The sequence below is a fragment of the Ahaetulla prasina genome, chromosome 1 (assembly GCF_028640845.1).
Source record: "Ahaetulla prasina isolate Xishuangbanna chromosome 1, ASM2864084v1, whole genome shotgun sequence".
NCBI lineage: Eukaryota > Metazoa > Chordata > Lepidosauria > Squamata > Colubridae > Ahaetulla > Ahaetulla prasina.
In genome coordinates, this window is record NC_080539.1 from 351841146 (window position 1) to 351862641 (window position 21496).

General features: G+C 40.4%; 1 protein-coding gene across 1 annotated transcript in view; it reads right to left on the minus strand.

The window, feature by feature from the left end:
• The window catches only part of ABHD12B (abhydrolase domain containing 12B), a 33295-nt gene extending 19012 nt beyond the window's left edge, over positions 1–14283 (minus strand). Inside the window, exons 1-4 of the mRNA XM_058163092.1 lie at positions 14019–14283; positions 11456–11583; positions 7409–7511; positions 6287–6406 (exon numbers count right to left, since the gene is read on the minus strand). Coding sequence (XP_058019075.1) covers positions 6287–6406; positions 7409–7511; positions 11456–11583; positions 14019–14056 — 389 coding nt within the window. The 5' untranslated portion in view covers positions 14057–14283. The remainder of the gene's footprint in view (positions 1–6286; positions 6407–7408; positions 7512–11455; positions 11584–14018) is intronic.
• Positions 14284–21496: the final 7213 nt, after the last annotated feature.

The window sequence follows — 21496 nt, forward strand, 5'->3', positions numbered from 1 at the left end:
ACAAAGCAGCTCCCTGCAACTTCCTGCCACCCCCCACCTTTGTCAATGGGCCATTAAAGCCTCAACCAAGCTCACTCATTTCCCCCCACCTTTGTCAATGGGTCAGAGGTAGAAACTCATTCTCCCCACCTTTGTCAATGGGCCATCATCTGCAACATAATAGAACCCATCTAGCAACAGAAACTCACCACATGGCAAGGCTCAGGCAAGCTTGAGGGACAACCTACAATGTTAACTAAGACCCCTAGACCACCTGGGAGTTTGACAGCCAATCAGGATACTCTTCCTGTGCCCCAGAAAGTTCAAAGCTCAGAAAAAGCATAAAGCCAGGGAGCACACAGGATCTCAGCCCCTTTTCTGTTCAGGAACTCAAGCCATGTGATCCTGATCACCATTAAATCATCTTTCCAAGCAGTCTCCATGTTTCCAGTGTCTTTGTCCCCACTTGGAACTGAACCCAGATGGATATTTCTTCCAACACTACCACAAAATACCTAAGGAACAAGGACGCTGTAACTGCCTACTTCACTGCTTCCAGAAGCATCCAGTTAACTCTTAGGGTCATCAGAATCCTGGTCTAGGTGGATATTTGGTCTGATTCAGTACCCAAGCTTTTCGGATGTTCTTTGATAGCCTTCCACCAACTGGGTACCCTCCACCTATCTTGGGTTCCAGTACAGCCATGCAGCCTAACAAATGCAGGAATGAAGGTGTTATATAACTGGAAGGCATCAGATTGGATAAGGTGTATTGATGTCCTCAGAATATTTGTTGGCTTTATTTTAAAATTCTTATTTCATGAATGGTTATTGAGGGGGGAAAGGAAAGAACTGAAATGAGTTATTTTGTTCCATAACGACTGGTATTTTAATATGAGTTAGAAAACCTTGCACTGATGTCACTAAACATCTAAAATCAGCCTGCACTAGGCTGATTTAAAAAAAAAAACTGAAAGAAGAAAATCAAGCTCCAACAGCAAGTCAAGAACTAACAAAATGTAGGCAACTAAGTTATAGTTAGTTTTTACTCAGTAATACATATGTCAATATGAAAAGGTATAATTAGACTCTGCAGAATAGGCATGTCTAACTTTTTAGCTTCCCTAGGCTGCGTTGAGTGAAGAGGAATTGTCTTGGCCATGTATAAAATATATAATGTAGTTAATGTCACTAAATGTCACTAAACATCACATAACATTAGAAGTTTATGATCTTGTGGGGCCACATTACTAGCTATCCAGGGCCACATACAGCCCATGGGTTGGACATGCCTGCCACAGAAAATTCCTTCTTTGTGTTGGAAAAAAAGAACAAATAACATAACAAGTATCAAGCTTGTTAATGCTTTATTTATTTACTTATTTATTAAACCAATTTATATATGCATTACCTCTTTTTCCAACTAGGTATGTAAACATACCTAGTTTACATACTTAGTCTGGTGGCTCAGCAGACTAAGTCTGTCTATTATTTACACAGCTGCTTGCAATTACTGCAAGTTCAAGCCACCAGGCCCAAGGTTGACTCAGACTTCCATCCTTTATAAGGTAGGTAAAATGAGGACTCAGATTGTTGGGGGCAATAAAGTTGACTTTGTATATAATATATGAATGGATGAAGACTATTGCTTAACACTGTGTAAGCCGCCCTGAGTCTTGGGAGAAGGGCGGGATATAAATTCAAAAAACAACAACAACATATGAACAATCAAACCTCATTATCATCATCAAAAACTTTTCTGAGGACCACAAAAAACATAGAAATGATCCTGGTATCTGTGTATGCATGCATATTACTGACACAGTGTTTGCTACTCTCCATTCAGAAAGTAGAATGATGAAATTCTGTGGGATCAGAACTAAACTTGTTTTTCAAGTGTTGGAAGAAATGTCCATCTGGGTTCAGTTCCAAGTGGAGATAAAGACACTTGAAACATGGAGACTGCTTGGAAAGATGGTTTAATGGTGGTCAGGATCACATGGCTTGAGTTCCTGAACAGAAAGGGCAAGCCCTTTCGAGCCCTGGCTTTATGCTCTCTCTAAGCTTTGAACTTCCCAGGGCACAGGAAGAGTATCCTGATTGGTTGTCAGACTCCCAGGGGGTTGGGGTCTTAGCTAGCCTTGCTGGTTGATGTAATCTTCCCAGGTGTCATGTGGTGAGTTTCTGTTGCTAGATGGGTCCTATTGTGTTGCAGATGATGGCCCATTGACAAAGGTGGGGGGAATGAGTGAGCTTGGCTGAGGTCTTAATGGCCCATTGACAAAGGTGGGGGGGAAGGCAGGAAGCTGCAGGGAGCTGTTTTGTCCTTAAAACATGTTTCTCCATTTCTCATCCAGGGAAATATATTCTGCCTTTTTAATATTTTCTAAAATATTTCATTCTTCTAGGAGGGGGGTGGGTGCTAACTTCCTACACAAGATTTCAACTATGAACAAAATCAGGCAGTATTTTGGTGTTTTTATAAGATTTAAGATATTGTATTTGTAGTTCCTGTGGGCAGGCCATTATGGAGATATTTGCATGAGGCCTAACCTGCAGCATCATTGATTCCCTGGCTATATTGGGAATCACTGACTCAAGGCATTGTTATATTATATTTATTTTATGAAATATATTGCCCAATTTAAAAAAAACAATTCTTTAAACTGACAGTTGAGTCAGCTGGAATTGGTGAAAAGACAACTAATAGAGGTACTGATAGACTGGCATCTGTAATGTCATCAACCTATTTCTCCACACATCTATAGAGTGGTTTTTGAATTATTTTTTACATCTATTTTAATGTTGTTTAGTGATAAGGCAGAGGAAGAATGTGTATGTGAACAAGCATCTCCCAGCTGTTTCAAAAGAACAAAAGTTGTGGAGGAGAATGAAATAATAGGAACTCAACTCTAAAGTTTGCATTAGAAAGAGAATCTTCTACAACTCCCCTTTAAATTCTCCTTTGTCTTGTCTTGGATGCAAGCTATGAAGTTTCTCTAATTTCTATTTCCAGTTGGAAAATTTGAACTGATATTCTTGTCACTAAACATGCATTTTAGTAGTATTAAAGCATATCACAAATAAAACACAGTAATTAAACAACTGAAAGAAGCCATTAAAAGAGTAATAAAAAATTGCAGACTTTTACAAAAAGAGAACTAAATCTGTGAAAATTTAGACTGACTCACTATTTGCAAACATGAGCAGGTGTTATAGGAACCTCTGCTAAGATAGACAAGGTTTTGTTTGCCAACATAAGAGATAATGAAAACCTCTGCAAGATAAAGGATGACGAACCATCTCTCTCCTCTTCCTTTTCTTTTAAGATGTCAATCATGACTCCTGTTTATGCAGAAAGAGGCCTCTGGGTATTCACATCTTGCTGGATGAGAAACCGGATGAGTTTCCCATTCTTGCAAAAGAAGCTGGAACAATGCTTGGAGTGGGAGAGGTTTTGCTCAGTCCTCCTCCAGACAATAAAAGCCCTGATGAGCATAATTCCAGCTTTTTCTTAATGACTATGAATGCCAAATCCTGGCTGTCACTATTCCCAGGGTTATAATTTTAAATTCAAATATATTATTAGCTTTGTACAAGACCTCAGATTTCACAAGAGGTTTGCCTGCTCAACTCCTCCAAAGCTTTTCTTGCTTAGTCCTAGGGAAAATGCAAACTCTGAGGGAAAATAAACATTACACTGAACATTATTTGGAAGCAGGGAGATTCTGGGGATGGAAGGATGGGAACTTCCTATCTGTTTTGTTCGCCAGAACCAGGCCTTAATCTTATCCTACACTATTCCAGCCATGTGCCTTTGCCAGTTTTCCTGCCTCTGGACTCCTGAATTTCACAGGTGCTAAAATTCTTGCTACATCATATGTTTCAACGGAGTGGTACTTGAGTTCTTGCTTTTAATTATGATTATGCTAAATGTCTATGGAGATTCTCAATCATCCAGGTCGTGATTGTCCCAAAGGTACTTTTTCAAGAGGCAACTGGACTTTCTGTTTTATAGAATAGAATAGAATAGAATAGAATAGAATTTTTATCTTTGAAGACGTTTCGCTTCTCATCCAAGAAGCTTCTTGGATGAGTTGAAGAAGCTTCTTGGATGAGAAGCGAAATGACTTCAAAGAAAAACCAGAAAGTCCAGTTGCATCGTGAAAAAAAAACCCTTCGGATATGATTATGCTGAGATGGGAAGCCCCAATGTTTCCAAAGCAATGAACAGATGGGCAATACTGGCATCATGTTACAGACGCTCTGCAAAATGGAGGTTATGGTGGTAACTCACAAAATATCCACCATCAGCAGACAAATAGATAAAATATCTGTCTACTACCTTCTCAACTACTCTGGCTTTTCACTAAGCACAGAAAGCCACTTCTAAACTGAGCACTGGGCTATAGCCTTCAATTATGTTTACTTTCTAATAACATCTTGGAACACTACATATCCCCAGAAACTTTCTTGGAAAGAAAAATTGTACCTGAGATTGGCTCTATTATGCTGTACGGGATGCTGGTTTTCCATCAAACTATTTCAGGGGCCTCAATCTGTTTTTTGGTATTTTCCAGTGATCACAAACAAGTTGGAAAAAGGTCAAAATGTTTTTTCTTTCTCCCAACCTGGTTCCAAGCACATGAAGACTAAACCCCAGAATGAATTTGGATAGTTAAGCTACAACAGGAAGTTGCCATATCACGAGGTTTGAGAAATCATACAATATAGATTAAAATGGCATGTTTATTTCTTGAACAACTCTAGCACTGATTCTTAATAAAATTATTCTTTAAATAAAACTCTAGCATTAATGAAATTATTAGCATTAGTCATGGTAGAGTTATATTGCTGATGGGCGGGATTGGAAAAAGAAGATAATTCCATTAAAAGTAGAGCCAACAACTGCAACAGAATTAAAGCCAATGAGCAGATGGGCTCTTTGAAATTCTTCTATGGCAAGGAAAGGACTTGGAATCACCCACAAGTGTTCTAGATAATTGCTCCTCACAATAATACTGCAAGATAGCAATCTGCGGGGAATTTAGTACTCTAGGAGATAAGGGAATGCCTTCTCACCTAAACCATAGTTTTTTATGGACACAGGGTTCACCTACTTTCTTTTCTAATCACTTTTGGAAATTGCTTGTTGATTGCTTTTCAGATATTAGGAGCCTATAATCATTCCCATTCAAAACAACAAATGCTGTTTGATAAGGTGGGACTTTGAATGTTGGACACTATAGGGAACCAGAAGGAACTACAGTAAAGATTAAAATTAAAATGGATCATTTAAATTTGACTTACTAATACAGAATGGAGCAAAATACTTTAACATTGGAAGATATTTTTAACGGAATCCAAAAGTTAATTTTAAGAGTATCTGTCATTATTGATGGACTCTATTTAAAAGATGATATAGAAGAGGAACAAGTTTTACTGGATAAGAATGAGAGTGATTTGAATATAATTTTAAAAATTACAGATTACAAGAATTATATGGAAAAAGAATCTTTGTAGGATATATAAGTGAAATAGGCTAATACCTTTAATAATTAAAAGGAATATACATGTAACAAACCCAAAGACTTGGATAACATTCCTATGTTAACTCTATAAAAGAAGCTTTGAAAATTTTTGTGACAAGGCACAAAGAAAAAATGAAAAGAAATTATGCTCTAGGATATTATTTGAAGGTATTAGAGAACAAGATTGTCAAAAGTAAAAGGAAGGATATAAAGTTGGTTTATTTGATCAAAATTAAAACAGATAGGTTATCTCTTGTAGCCCTTCATGGTCTTTTGTTAACCAGAACTGAACAACTTTAAGAATCCATTTATAGATAAGAAAAAAAAGAGAATTCACTGCATTTTAAGAGAAAGTGATAAGTAACTAAAATTGTTTATATTTGTCATCAGAGAGGAAGTATTTCTTCATATGTTTCCTTTTTTATTATATTCTTGGGTTTTTTTCTCCCTTTTCTCCCTTTTCTATTTTTTCCCCTTTTCTGCACTTTTACAGTTGTATTGAATTAGTTTTTATCTTTTTAATTGAATTGTTTAATAATATTACTACAAAAATGAAAAGTCATATTTCATCATTTTATAGGAGCACCATATTGCAAGTTAAAAATGCTGGCAACTAATGGTAAAAAATTTAGCCCATGATAAAGGAGGTGTGAAGTCCTTGCTTCTCAGCCCAGCAGAGACTTAAAGCCACTTTCTCCCTCCCTGGATTGCCACCCCAACATAGATCACATAGGATAATCTCAGCACTAATGTTTCTGCTGAGAGTACGAAATTCACCTGGTACCCCCGTTGCCATGGAGATAGATGATGATGGGGTTATCATCTGCGAGGGCCTCTTCATACCAGCTGAAGTCTTTTCCTTCAGCTTCCTCCCATCTGTTGTCTGCTAGAGAAAACCTAAGACAGGAAGCCAACAGATCAGACAGGCCTCTTTTTAGATAGGCCAGACAAGCCAACTTCAGAAGTACTAACTTTATGTTTATTGTAAGGTTAAATTAACACAATCTTGCAAGTCTGAAAATATTTCTCCCCTTCTTTCCTTTTACTCTCCAAAAACTAGAGAGGATCCCTTCTGAAATGTTTGCCATGCTGTCCCTCCTTCTGCAGCTGAGTTTATCTTTTACATGCTGATTGTCCAAAGGAGGTAAGCTACCTTTGTCCAAATTACTTAATGAACCAGGTCACTGAATTAACTGAAGTAGCCTAGATGTTTATTTTAAAAAAGAATTTGATTCATACATGCATCAACAGAAACAAAGCAAAAATGGGAGAACACTGATCTAGCTTCTCTAGTAAGGATATCACAGGAGATGTCAAAAAGATCAATGTGGCAACTTCAATCGTGCAATCAAAGATGCTTTGTGCATGCATAAAAGGGATCAATTGTACAGTTGTGGACACCATCTTGTCTTTGTTTACTTTTCTATGAATGCCCCACTTTGCTACTTTGAGAAGAATGGGACAACTCACCCCAGTCGGCTCACCATAGCCAACTCACCCCAGCCAATGCATTGCATGACAATTCAATGTGGGATAACTCAAGAGAGGGTTAAATGAATTGCAGTAAGCCTTGTCTCACTTTAGGTTTGAACCTTCTCATATTAGAAGTCCTCGAGGCTTAGGTGAGCTGCAATTCACTTGTTCCTCTCTTGAGTTATCCTGCGTTGAATTGTCCCATGGTGAGTTGGCCAGGGCAAGTTGTCCTTGACCCACTTTGAAGTAATGGTCTCTAGGCCACAGATCTGATCTCAAGTGAGATGACCAAGGGAACTCCAAGTGGGACCTAATATATTTCTTTCTTTATTTATTTATTTTAGGAAATTTAAATTGCCCCTATTTGCACATGGCAACTCATATAATCTATTCCAAAGAGGCTGATGGAACCAAGTATTTACTTACCAAATGCCAAAAGTGACTCCTGGTTCAGAGGTAAGATAGAAGTTTTTGGTGCTCTTTAGAAATACCTCAGGGTTCTCATAATCTACTCCAAAAGGGTAAGCCACTGCAAAAGAAAATAATGACGAAGTTTGCTTTCAGTGAAATCAGTTGATTGCCCCACCCATTTCCATCCCCCTATGCCATGACAAAGATTCTGAAAACGTCAAAAATTTAAAATTGCTTTAACTGATTTATTTTCCCTGCACCCACAGAATGCTAGGATTTACCAGTAATAATATTGTGATGGACAAAACCACAAATCTTTCGCAGAGAATGATCCACAGATTCTATCCAACCTCAATTCTGATGATATTTTGGATCAAGGACCAGCAACATTTTCGCAAGCCAAACACTCTTGTGTGATTTTGTTCAATACTATGGGCACTTAATTTTTTGAAAATGAATTTAAAGGGATCAAGATCTCACACAAGATCAACAAATCTTATGTCAGATGTATGGACGACCTGGAAGAAAGGCACAATCTCAAAGGAACTTGGTTTTTTTGTTTGTTTTTTGCAATAAGAGGAGAACTGGACCATTTCTTCTTTTAAATCTATGTTTATTTAAATGGATATAATCTGAAGCAGTCCACTGCTTCAGTTGGAATATCAGTTGGAAACAAGTGAAAAACATCTTAAAATCCCTGCCCCATGCAGTAATTATCAAGCTAGTAAGATACATTTTTTGAAAATGCTCTTTAAAACAGAAAAGAGCTATTTATATTTTCTCATGCTTACCCTGACTGGTGGAGTATGTTTAGAAACTAGTGCTGTGCAATAATTAGCTATTTATCAATCTTTATGTAAACAAGCTTCTTTTAACTATCAGCGTGACTTTGGAGAACTATCAGCGTGACTTTGGAGAACAGTGTGACTTTGGAGAACAACTCTTTGGAGAACTTGGCATCATGGTTAAAAGAACTGGTCTTAAAACTGGAAGTTCTAGCCCTGATTTAGGTATGTTTTCAGCTGAATGCTTTCGCCCACCCGCCTCTCAGTTGCCAAGAAACCTGTATGCACTTGTCCACGTATCTGCCAGAATCAAGACTGATTCAAATGACGAAAACAGCACTTTTTTTAAAAAAAAGTCTTTATTTGATTACAACAGGAAATAGAGAGAACATACAGTGAAATATAATACTGTGATCATTTATTTATTTTATTTATTTTATTTTGTCAAGACAATATATACAAGCATAACACAAAAAGATTATATAATGTATAAACATATATATGAGGAGAAACAAGGAAGTATAAGCATATATATATATATAGGGAAAGAAACAAAAGGACATGAACGGTAGGCACGTTTGTGCTCTTATGCACGCCCCTTAGAGTCCTCTTAGGAATGGGGTGAGGTCAACAGTGGATAGATTTTGGTTAAAGCTTTTGGGGTTATGAGAAGAGACCACAGAGTCAGGTAATGCATTCCAAGCACAGATAATTCTGTTACAGAAATCATACTTTCTGCGATCCAAACTGGAGCGGTTGACATTAAGTTTAAATCTATTGGTAGCTCTTGTGTTATTGTAGTTGAAACTGAAGTAGTCATTGGCAGGAAGGACGTTACAACGGATGATTCTATGAGCTAAAACCAGGTCCTGTCGAAGGCGACGGAGTTCCAAGTTTTCTAAACCCAGGATTTCAAGTCTGGTGGAATAAGGTATTTTGTTGGTTGCAGAGGAGTGGAGAACTCTTCTCGTAAAATACCTCTGGACACACTCAACTGTATTGATGTCAGAAATATGGTATGGATTCCAGACAGGCGAGCTGTAATCAAGAATTGGCCTAGCAAATGTTTTATATGCTCTGGTCAGCAGTGTGGTGTTCTTGGAAAAGAAACTACGCAGGATTAGGTTAACAACTCTTAGAGCCTTTTTTGCTATGTAGTTGCAGTGAGCTTTGGCACTTAGATCATTAGATATGAGAACTCCAAGGTCTTTGACAGGGTGGGGGTCGTCAGTAAGGTAGTGACTATCAAGCATGTACTTAGTGATTAGGTTCTTTTTACCAATATGCAAGACCGAGCATTTGCTGGTTGAGACCCGTAGTTGCCAAATTTTAGACCAAGAGGTTAGATGGTCAAGGTCTTTTTGAATGGTAGATGTATTTTTGGTGGTGTTAAACAGTTTGACATCATCAGCAAAGAGAACACAGTTACTAGAGATATGGTCACAAAGGTCATTTATATATATTATAAAGAGAGTTGGTCCAAGAACACTACCTTGAGGAACGCCACTCTTGACAGGAACAGGAATTGATAGAGCATTACCAATTTTAACCACTTGTTGTCTGTTAAACAAAAAAGCAGAAATCCAATTGTGTAGGGATCCAGAAATGCCATAGGATTTTAATTTTAGGAGAAGTTTATCATGTACTACTGAATCAAAAGCTTTGCAGAAGTCTATGTAGATTGTGTCAAATTTTTTGCCTATATCAAGATTTGTAGTCCATAGGTTTTTACAGTGGAGAAGTTGTAAGTTGCATGATAATTGTTTTTTGAAGCCAAATTGTTTATTTGAGAGTAAGTTGTGTATTTCTAAGTGGATTGGTTAATGATGGATTCCATTACTTTGCAGGCGACGCACATAGGGAGATTGGTCTGTAATTTTCAACTAAGCTGGGGTCGCCTTTTTTGAAGATTGGAATGACTGTGGCTAGAGACCAAAGATTGGGAAGGGAACTGGTTGTGAAAGCTTTATTGAAGATTATACTTAGGGGTTCTGCTAAATAAGTAGAAAATTTTTTTAAGAAGTAAGCGCAGAGACCATCAGGTCCAATGGATAGAGATGATTTCAAGTTGCGAAGAGCTTTTCCAACGTTATCTTCTGTGAAATCTATATGTGTTAAGTTGTCATACTCATTGCTTGTACGATTTGGGAATGTCGGATATGTGTCGTCACTGTTTACAAAAACTGAGCCAAAGAATGTGTTAAAGATGTTTGCTTTAGTTGTTTTGTCAATGCATTCTTTGCCGTTAGAATCTTTTAGTGGTGGGATGGATCTAGAGTCTTTAAGCTTATTGTTCACAAAATTATAAAAGGCACGATTGGAATTTGTGCGCAGAAGATCCTCTTCTTGTTTGGCGTGGTAATTTGTGCATTCAGTTTTTATTTGGTTGCATATAATTCTGTAGCGATTTTTAAAATTTGCTACATAGCCCAGAGGGATTTTTTTTTAGATTGAAGCTTTTTTATTGATATGGGTAGTTTGCTTTTTCTGATTTTGGTGATAGTTAGTGGTACGTATAGTTTAATGACTCTATTGATTTCAAGTAGGAAAGCTCTATAGTGGTCTTCAGCGGTTATACAGGTAGAGAACAGATTTTGCCAGTCCACAGATGAAAGATCGTTGTTTATAAGGTCATAGTTGGCTTTTTTGAAGTTGCAGTTAGGAATACTATTGGTATGATGATTTGTGTAAGGGCATATATTGAGATGAAAGTCAATCATGCAGTGATCACTGTTGGAAAAGGGTTCTTTTATTTGTAGTCCATAAATGGTATTGGTGTTGTTGCAGAAGATGAGGTCAAGGCAGTTGTTGAGTCTTGTACTGTTAGTTACAAGTTGTTCAAGACCTAGATTTGTAACAGCGTTATATAGTGTAGTATGGATTGGATCAGTTGGATATTCATTTGTTATCCAGTTAATGAGATCATCCTTCATTAAAATGTTGATGTAAAAAAGTATATCACTTTAGCAACCTACTAATTTAGAAACCTTAGGGACACTATGAATTTGATCTTTTGCAACAATATTTTGAATGGATTTCTTGAGCAAGATGCAGATCCACCCTGTGTTTGGGTTACAATTGCATTAGCTGACATTTTCAATAAAGAGTAACTTAGTCGAGTTGATAAAAACTAAGATTTTTGAGTGGTTTCCAACAATAAATGTAACTTTTCAAACACGGTAACTGATCTGTGAATTACTACAGGCACAAAGGAAGAAATTTATAGATACTACTATTTTCAATTGAGGTAGGTGGATAAAACCACAGGAATACTTACAAAAATTGAGGTAGACAAATTTTCTTAATACTGGAGGGAATAGTCGAACAGTCAATGGTATAGAGACATATATAATAAATACATACAGTAACACCGCCATGACTATAGAAATATAATTCAGAAGTTCCCTAGAGAAAAAAAAAACCAGAATAACAGAATAAGATTTAATATATTGTTGCTTACAATAATTGTATTGCTTACAGTGGTAATCCAAGGACAAAAGGCTAATAGTTGTGATGGTTGCAGATAGACCTATGACAAACAATTAAGCCCAAAATTTCCATTGCTAATTGGAAGGCAGTTGTTAAGTGAGTTCCACTCCATTTTACAACCTTTTTAACCACAGTTCAGGGAATCAGTGTAGTTATTAAGTGAATCACGTGATCATTAAGCAAACCCAGATTCTCCCACTAATTTTGCTTGTTAGAGGCTGGCTGGGAAGATCGTAAATGGCCATTTTGGGACCCCGGGATGCTGCAACAGTCATAAACACCAGTGACCAAGTGCCTGAATTTTACTCACGCCACCAAGGAGATGAAGAGTTTTATCTGATGAGGTTCAACACCCCTAAAGATCACACAGACAGACTCGGAAGGGACCAATTTGTGAGCCATGCCAGTGGAGGAAGAACAGATGGCACTCCGGCAGAGAAAGGGAGCCAGTCCTTTGTTTGGTTGCCAGGCTGGGTTGCTTCAGTTGAAAAATTTACATACTGATACATTTCTCACTGTTTTCATTCAACTACCCTAAACCCTAATAATTATTGTTTTGCCAAAACACTCTGAACAATTACTATTTTCTTAATTGTTCAAAGCAGCTTTAAATGCTTGTGTCACATTGGATGAGTGTCTTAATGCAAAAAGTGTCTGGATTATCAGAACTCTCATCTCAACACACCTGGGCACACCTGCCCAGTCTATCTATAGTCTAAAAAGTCTATCATTGGACATGCCTTAAGTATTTTCAAAACTTCTCAGCTTGCATTCTGCAAATTTTCTATTCCAAATAAACATATGAAGTCCCAAATCTTGGTAAATAAGGTGGTTGTGGATTAAAACAGGACAGTTTCTAAATCCACAATCTCCTCCAATTATATTAAACTACAACTTCAGCTGAGTGCTGTTAAGATATTATAAGAGTTGAGTGCAGTACATTAAGGAAGGCTAAATTTTGGAGAGTTTTATTACAGTCCCACAAGCATATCCACGATATACTAGAAATTAATATATCAAATGTCATGTCAAACCATAGTTTGCTTTAACATGCATTGTTGAACAAGCCACAATTGAGTAAATTTCTTAAATAAACTAAAATGGAAGGGGAAATAAATCATACATTAATCTACACACATTTATATATTTTTTATTTACATTTATATAATATATACTGGTGAATAAAATGAATTAAGACTAAAAGAAAAAAAGTTCTGCTTTTTAAAATTTTCTGTTCCCAAAAACCCGTGTCAATTGTGCGTCTTACTGGATCAGTTTTTCTCAATCTTGATTAATTTTAAGATATGTGGACTTCAACTCCCATAACTGCCCATGCTGACTGGTGAATTCTGGGAATTCATACGTCTTAAAGTTGTGGAAACCCTATGCCAGGAGACCAACAGTTGCTAAATTTGAGACTATAACCTGTTCTATTTTCCATTAGCAGTTCTTGGAGGATGTGTTTGAGCACAGTAGTAAAATAGTTGGCTAATAATATAAGGCTACACAAGCATTCCTTTAGTTTACCCTAGTCTGGAATCAGGCTGAGATTTTAACTGGAGATTTTTAACACTACTATTAATCTCATCATTCCCATCTCCTCCCACTGATGACTGTATGACTGTAACTTTGCTGTTTGTATCCTTACTATTTATACTGATACTGATTGTTTCCTGATTGCTTATTTGTAGCCTATGACTATCATTAAGTGATATATCATTAAGTGTTAAATTTGTACCCTATGACTATCATTAAGTATTGTAAGTGAAGGTATCTTCATTTGATGAAGGTATCTTTTCTTTTATGTACACAGACAGCAGATGCACCAGGACAAATTCCTTGTGTGTCCAATCACATCAATTAAAAATCTATTCTATTCTAATTCTATTCTATTCTAATTCTATTCAGTTCTAGTTCTGTTCTGTTCTATTCTAGTCTATTGAGTAGTAACCAAAGTCCCCAAGGCAAAAAGCCCCCTTGGAGCACCGCGGGGCTGAGCGTCAGGAGCGCCTTTCGATCTGTTTCCACCTCCTTTTCTTTATCGCGCTTCTTAAAGCGCGCTGCGCTCGCCGGCTCCTTTGCCATTCATTGTATACATTCGGGAAACCTATTTGGAATGTAATTTAATTCTGAGAACAGCTCACAGTTCGCCTCGACTCCTGCATCTCCTCTCCACCCGCCCTTTCTCCCCGCAAGCGACGGATGAAATCGGCAGCAAAAACAAAAGGAGCAGAGGTCCAGCGACGCGGCGACGGGAGGGCCGGACCGGCAAGAAGGGATCTCCCGAGGCCGGCGACACCTGCTCCCCCATCCGCTCACCGGGCCTCGCAGCAACAGCAGCAGCACCTTACCCGTCAGACGACTCGGAGGAGGAGGCGGCGTGGTCCATGGCAGCCGAGCCGAGGCGGTCTCCTTTTCTCGACGGCCGAGGGGTTAGCGCGGATACCGGCACCTACGCAGCACCTCGCCGGTTCATAGTCGGCAGATAAGGAAGGAAGGAAGGAGCAACTCTCCGGCTTCAGCAAAGGGGCGGATCGGAGCCGGAGTCAGCGGACGTCGCCCAATCGGCGGACGGGCGGCAAAGCCTCGAAGAATGAGCTTGCCGCGGCAGCCTCCACAGAGCCGGCACCGCAAGTCAGCGCCCTCGACCCGGCTTAAATGGTGGGAGGCTCGAAGCCACGCCCAGGACGCCCGTAGACTCGAGCCGAGTTTCTTCCCTTTCCTAATGTTTGCAGCTGTTTTAGTGGGTGGTGTGTGGGTGGGTGTTTTGTGTCAATATGCCAACGGTGCTGCGCAGTGGTGAAATCCAATTTTTTTTTTACCACCGGTTCTGTGGCCGTGGCTTGGTGGGCGTGGCAGGGGAAGGATATTGCAAAATCTCCATTCCCACCCCATTCTAGGGGAAAGATACTGCAAAATCCCCATTCTCATCCCACTCCAGGGGAAGGATACTGCAAAATCTCCATCCCCTTCCTACTCCGGGGGGGGGGGGATACTGCAAAATCTCCATTCCCTCCCCACTCCTGGGGGAAAGATATTGCAAAATCTCCATTCCCACCCCACTCTGGGGCCGGCTAGAGGTGGTATTTGCCAGTTCTTTGAATTGCTCAAAATTTCCGCTACAGGTTCTCCAGAACCTGCTGGATTTCACCCCTGGTGCTGCGGTGTTAAAACAAAAAGGTGTATAAGTGCACACACAAACATCGTTTATCCGGGGGCTCATGCAACATTCGAAATCACAAACGGCAACCGTGAAGGAGAAAGCTACTACTATTTTTTAAGCGACTTGTGGGTTAAAGGTAACAGTGTTGGAAAGGACCTTGGAGGTCATCTAGTCCAACCCCCTGCTCATGCAGGAGACCTGTACAAGGGATTCGAACAGCTGAACTGCCGCCCTTTCTGATCGACAAGCTCAGCATCTTAGCCACTAAACCACCTTAGTCAGGCACTTAAACTTGAGTTCCAAATGTGTGTAAGAGTTATTTGCATCATAGAACTGTTTCAAGGAGATGCTGTCATTCACAAATGTAATATGAGAGAATAAAAAGATCAGGAGAAGGTCACATTGTGGCCCATGTTGGAAGAAAAATCCATCTGGCTCAGTTCCAAGCTGGGAGAATGACACTGAAAGCTGATTGGAAAGATGGTTTAATGATGAAGCAGAACCACCAGCGTTTATGGTTCTGGTGCAGCTGACGAATTGGTTTTGATGAGTATACGGATTTTTATTGTAAGTTTCAGAGATGCTGCTAGGGAGGTTGTGCAATGTTTGAGATGCCCTCAGGAGATTGTGCAATGTAGTGATCTCTGTGTCTTCTGCTAAATGCTAGTGGGTTAATCTATTATGTCCTGAAGGATCATGTCCTCTTCTTCTTAATCCCAGAACTGAAGGTCTTTGGTTTTGTAGATAGGCTGGCCCAGTCTTTCTTAATCGGCATAAAATATCTGCTGAGGCCTATTAAGAAAGACCAAGTTTGCTTCCTGCCTCTAAAAAAATGTTTCACCATTTCTCATTTAGGGAAATATAATATTCTCCCTTTTTTAATATTCCTCAAAATATTTCATTCTTCTAGGAGGGGGCAGGGCTTTCCACACTCAAGACTGACAGCGCCACTGTCCCATATGTTTAATGCTTAAAATATTCCTCCTTCCTCTTTAATCTACTTTTATTACTGGCTGTCGTGTCCCACTCCTCCGCTGACGGCCGGGTCAGGGAAATCAGGCTTGCCTCTGCAGCTCTGCCCAAAGTCCTAGCAAAGTCCTCAGAGCAGGCAGGAGACCAGTAAGTGACTTCAGCAAGATAAGTTTGAGTTTGCCTGACTCAGAGACTGCCAGAAAGCAGATCCTTTATATAGGCCATGGGGTGTGGCTCCATGACTCAGCACTCATTAAGGCCTGCCCCTCCCTTCCTTCTGTTGCCTCCGCCTATCCGATCTTCTGATGCGAGGGTCACTCCAATCAGCTGTTGGAAGTAAACTTTCCTCAGGCTCACATGCTGTGGAGGAGGGGGAGGGGTCTAGCTGCTCCATTTGCCTGGGCATGGAGGCAGGGCTGGGGCCGGGGGATGCTCCCTCCTTTTTTTTTTTTTTTTTTTTGTTTACATTTATACCCCGCCCTTCTCCGAAGACTCAGGGCGGCTTACAATGTATAAGGCAATAGTCTCCTCTGCAGCCTGCTTGGGCATGGAGCCAGGGCTGGGACCGGGAGGTGCCCCCTCCTCTGCAGCTTATCTGGGCATGGAGCCAGGACTGGGGCCGGGAGGCATACATTCCTCCGTGTTCGGGAGCAGATAAGCAGACCCCGGCTGCGGTGAGAGCGGACAAGACACAACACTGGCTTTGACTGCATTTCCATCATGCTGTTGCCATTTTTATCTTTGTGTAAATCAATGTGTGTTTTTTTTTTAATCTTGGGGACATTTAAGGTGTATGGACTTCAACCCCAGAATTCCTGCCTTACTGCTGGCCAGGGAATTCTGGGAGCTTCCACCCATCTTAAAATTGCCAAGGTTGAAAAGCACTGGTTTAAACCCCTTTTGTAGATTTTGAACTGAAATGGAATACAGATGTGATATATATTCTTAATCAGCACACCAATCGTATCTGTCATTGCAACAGAGCATGCTGGGAATCCTTCCTCCCATGTTATACCTTATACTTTTTTCATGCTGGTACATTATTAAGGAGATTAAATGAGTTACTGAGAGACTGAAAGACAGGGATAAGTTTGTATGTTGTGAATGGCAAGTAGATTTCTGCCATTTGTAAGCAAGAGGCAATGTAGCAATACTGAGCATATTGCAGGTGACTCTATAAGAACGTAGGCCTGTTCCAGCATGCAATTATCATGTTAAATCTTGTCTCATGAAGCCTTTTTCTCAAAGTCAGCTCTAAGCTCTTTTTGTGTGTGTGTGTGTATATATATATATATGTAGGTCTTTGGTTATTCAGGTTTTCTCCCGCGTAAAATTGGAAGTGTCTTGGCGACGTTTCGACGAAGTCATATTCGTCATCTTCAGGCTTCAGCTTCGTGCCAAGACACTTCCAATTTTATGCAGGAGAAAACCCGAATAACCAAAGACCAGCATACAAACACCCACGAAAACCTCAGAAAACAAATATATATATATATATAATTTTAAAAGTTAACCTATCCATTTCAGCACATTCTACGATTTTCCAAATCACTTCTCTGTCTGGCGGAGTGTTTTCATTTTTCCAGTATTTAGCAAGCCAGTATATTCCCACAGTCAGTATATGTAAAACTAAATATGTGGTCCCTTTATCGTAACCCTCTGGTATTATTCCCAATGGTATAATTCCGGTTTCAAATCTATATTCTGTTTACTTATCTCTTCCAGCCAATTATGTAATGTCTCCCAATACTTCCTTGGTTTGCTGCATGTCCATCACCTATGGTAGTATGTGAAAGTCAGCTCTAAGCGCTGATCTGGAAGGTGTAATCTGAAAGAATATGTCGCCATTAGCTAATACTGAATCTTTGAGTACAGTATTTAATTTTAACTATCTTTTAAATCCTGCCCCCTCAAGCCCTGCTATGTGGCTTCATCATGGCAGGAAAGTGTTGCTGGAAGGGATGAACAAAGAACATTGGGAGGGCATAGTAAGAGCATACATGCCCACCAGGGTCACTCAAGCTGTCAAAGTCATCCAGCTAAAGCAAGCAGGCACCTAGATTGGGTGGCAGCAACATGGACCATTCAGTAGTGGGATTCAACTCCCAGCACTATTGGTTCGCTATCAGTAGCGTGCGGGTGCACAGGAGTGCTTTGCGGGCGCGCTTTGTGGGCACGCAGCACTTCTGCACATGCGTAGAAGCTTCTGCACATGTGCAGAGCATTTTTTATGACGTGTGGGTGGGCAAAGCCTCCCTGGGCAGAGCCTCACTGCCGCCACTACCAGTTCACCCGAACCGGGGTGAACCAGTAGCAACCCACAACTGGGACCATTGGAAGATGTCAGAGGCAGATGATCACTTTACTGACAATCTCAAAGGCATCAATTCATACTGCGTAGGAGACAGCAATGGCAAACCCCTCCCATATTTTTAATCAAAAACGAAATTCTTAAATGATGATGTATCACAGGATGATGGGCCCCTCAAGTCAGATGACACTCAACATGGTGTCAAGGAAGAGCTGAGGATCTTTTGGAGTACAAATGGTGTTTATGATGCGGCTCAATTAAAGCCTTTGGGATGTCTAGTTTTTGATGTTGTCATATCAAAGAAAAGAAAATCTGTAGTTGCAAAAAACAGAATTAAAATGGGAATATGGAAGATAAGAAGCATAAAAATGAGAAGGCTGAACAGAATGAAAGATGAAATGAAACAATTACAACCTGGCATGTTTGGCATCTGCAAATTGAGATGGACCGAGATAGGGCACTTTCAGTCAGAATATCGTATTATTACTCATGACATGAAAAACAAAGACTTAACAGAATGTGCTAACAATCATATCATATCCTTAATTTCACATACTAACAAAATAATGTTTAGAATCATCCAACAAGCCCAACATGAAAAAAGAGATGCCTGATGTGCAAACTGGCTTTAGAAAAAAAAACTGGGGAATATATGACATTATTGTTGAAGAATGCTAGATAAATGAGAAAGTTAAAAAAAACAAAAATAAAGTTAGCATGTGCTTCACTGATTACAGAAAGGCCTTTGATTGTGTTCATTAATAATAATAATAATAATAATAATAATAATAATAATAATTTAATTTTTATACCGCCCTTCTCCCGAAGGACTCAGGGTGGTGAACAGCCAAGTAAAAACAATACAATATATTACAATAAAAACTATTTAAAAAACTTATTCAATGTGGCCTAAATTTAAATATAAAATACATAATATAAAATAACCCCATTTAAAACCGAATTAAAAACCCCTATCAAGCCAGTCCTGCTCGGAAGAATAGGTACGTATTCAGTTCGCGGCGAAAAGTCCAGAGGTCAGGAAGTTGTCGAAGTCCTGGGGGAAGCTCGTTCCAGAGGGTAGGTGCCCCCACAGAGAAGGCTCTCCCCCTGGGGGTTGCCAGCCGACACTGTTTGGCTGACGGCACCCTGAGGAGACCCTCTCTATGGGAGCGTACCAGTCGGTGGGAGGCATGTGGTAGCAGAAGGCGGTCCCGAAGATATCCCAGTCCTATGCCATGGAGCGCTTTAAAGGTGATAACCAACACCTTGAAGTGCACCCGGAAGACCACAGGTAGCCAGTGCAGCCTGCGCAGGATTGGTGTTATATGGGAGCCACGAGTGGCTCCCTCTATCACCCGCGCAGCTGCATTCTGGACCAACTGAAGCCTCCGGGTGCTCCTCAAGGGGAGCCCCATGTAGAGAGCATTGCAGTAGTCCAGGCGAGAAGTGACGAGGGCGTGAGTGACCGTGCATAAGGCATCCCGGTCTAGAAAGGGGCGCAACTGGCGCACCAGGCGAACCTGGTAAAAAGCTCTCCTGGAGACGGTCGCCAAATGATCTTCAAAGGACAACCGTTCATCCAGGAGAACACCCAGATTGCGCACCCTCTCCATTGGGGCCAATAATTCGCCTCCAACAGTCAGCCGCGGTTGCAGCTGGCTGTACCGGGATGCCGGCATCCACAGCCACTCAGTCTTGGAGGGGTTGAGCTTGAGCCTGTTTCTCCCCATCCAGACCCGCACGGCCTCCAAACACCGAGACAGCATTTCGACAGCTTCATTGGGGTGGTCAGGGGTGGAAATGTACAGCTGGGTGTCATCCGCGTACAGTTGATAACTCACCCCAAAACCACTGATGACCTCACCCAACGGCTTCATATAGATGTTGAACAGGAGAGGCGAGAGAACCGACCCCTGTGGCACCCCACAAAGGAGGCGCCTCGAGATCGATCTCTGCCCCCCTGCCAACACCGTCTGCGATCGGTCGGAGAGATAGGACGAGAACCACCGAAACACGGTGCCTCCCACTCCTAAACTCCCCAACCGTCGCAGCAGGATACCATGGTCGATGGTATCAAAAGCCGCTGAGAGATCTAGGAGAACCAGGGCAGAGGAATAAACCCTATCCCGGGCCCTCCATTACATCAAGTTGTAATGGAGCTTAGAAAATTGGGAATCCCAGAACATCTCCTTTTCCTCACAAGAAACCTACACACAAAGTTGGAGTTTGAAGGAGCCCAATAAGCTATTCATCCTTTTGGGTTTTAGTGTTGGACAAGATTCCAAAGCAGGGGTGGGCAATTAATTTTCCCAAAGAGCCACATGAGAAACTGGAACTTTTGTGGAGGGCCACTGCTGTTGCCCTGGCTTACCCTCTGCCACCACCATGCTGTCCCTTGCCATCAATACCCTGCCCTCGCTGATGTCAATGCCATGGGCCAGACAAGGAAGCCGTAGGGACAGATGTGGCCCACAGGCCATAAATTGCTCCAGAGAGTTCTCTGGACTTCTCACTCAAGGTACAAATAACTAGATTCAAATTATCCTACTTAGGACATATTATGAGAAGACCTAGATTCTGCAGAAGAATCGGAATCGAGCTGGAAGGGACCTTGGAGATCTTCTAATCCAACCCTCTGTTTAAGACTTTAAATGATGGAAAAGGTGGGAGGAAAGAGAAGAAGAGGACAACCAGTAGCAAGGTGGATGAACTCAATTATAGCAGTGATGGGTGTTGAAACAATGATGGGGAAGGATTGTCAGAAATAAAATCTTTCTTTGTAGTTGCTGAGAATTGATAATAACTTCATGGCACATCAATCAATTACCCAACCATTAAATTAACTAACTAGCTTGGAACATGAATTTATGCACTTATTCATAGCATGGGCCTGAATTTAGAAATCTAGGATATTTCAGCTGTTACCTGAAGTCCCAGAATGCCTCACCCTTGAATATGCCAATTAGAGCTACTGATGCATAAGGGCCACACATTCTCCATCCCTGACTTAGTTTCATATGCCAGCCAGAATTTAGTTTGTACAGTTAATGGTCAGCAAACTGCTCCAATATTATCACAAGATTGCATCTTCGTGGATCTTCAGAATATTTCTCAAAAACTATAAAGTAAAATAATCATAAAAGTGAAAAATATCTTCAAAACTCACAAGACTGCCCAATCTTGCAATAAATGTTCTCTCATATGTTTTCGCATGAGTTTTCAAATGATGCACATGTGAGATCTGGTGATAGTTTTCTTTTGTTTTTGTTTTTCAAATGTTTTAAATTTTTACTTTATTTTTTATTCCTAGGTGACTAAGCCAACATACAAAATTGCATGCTAGCATAGTAAAGGTGCAGATCCCAGCTCTAGGAGATCAGCCT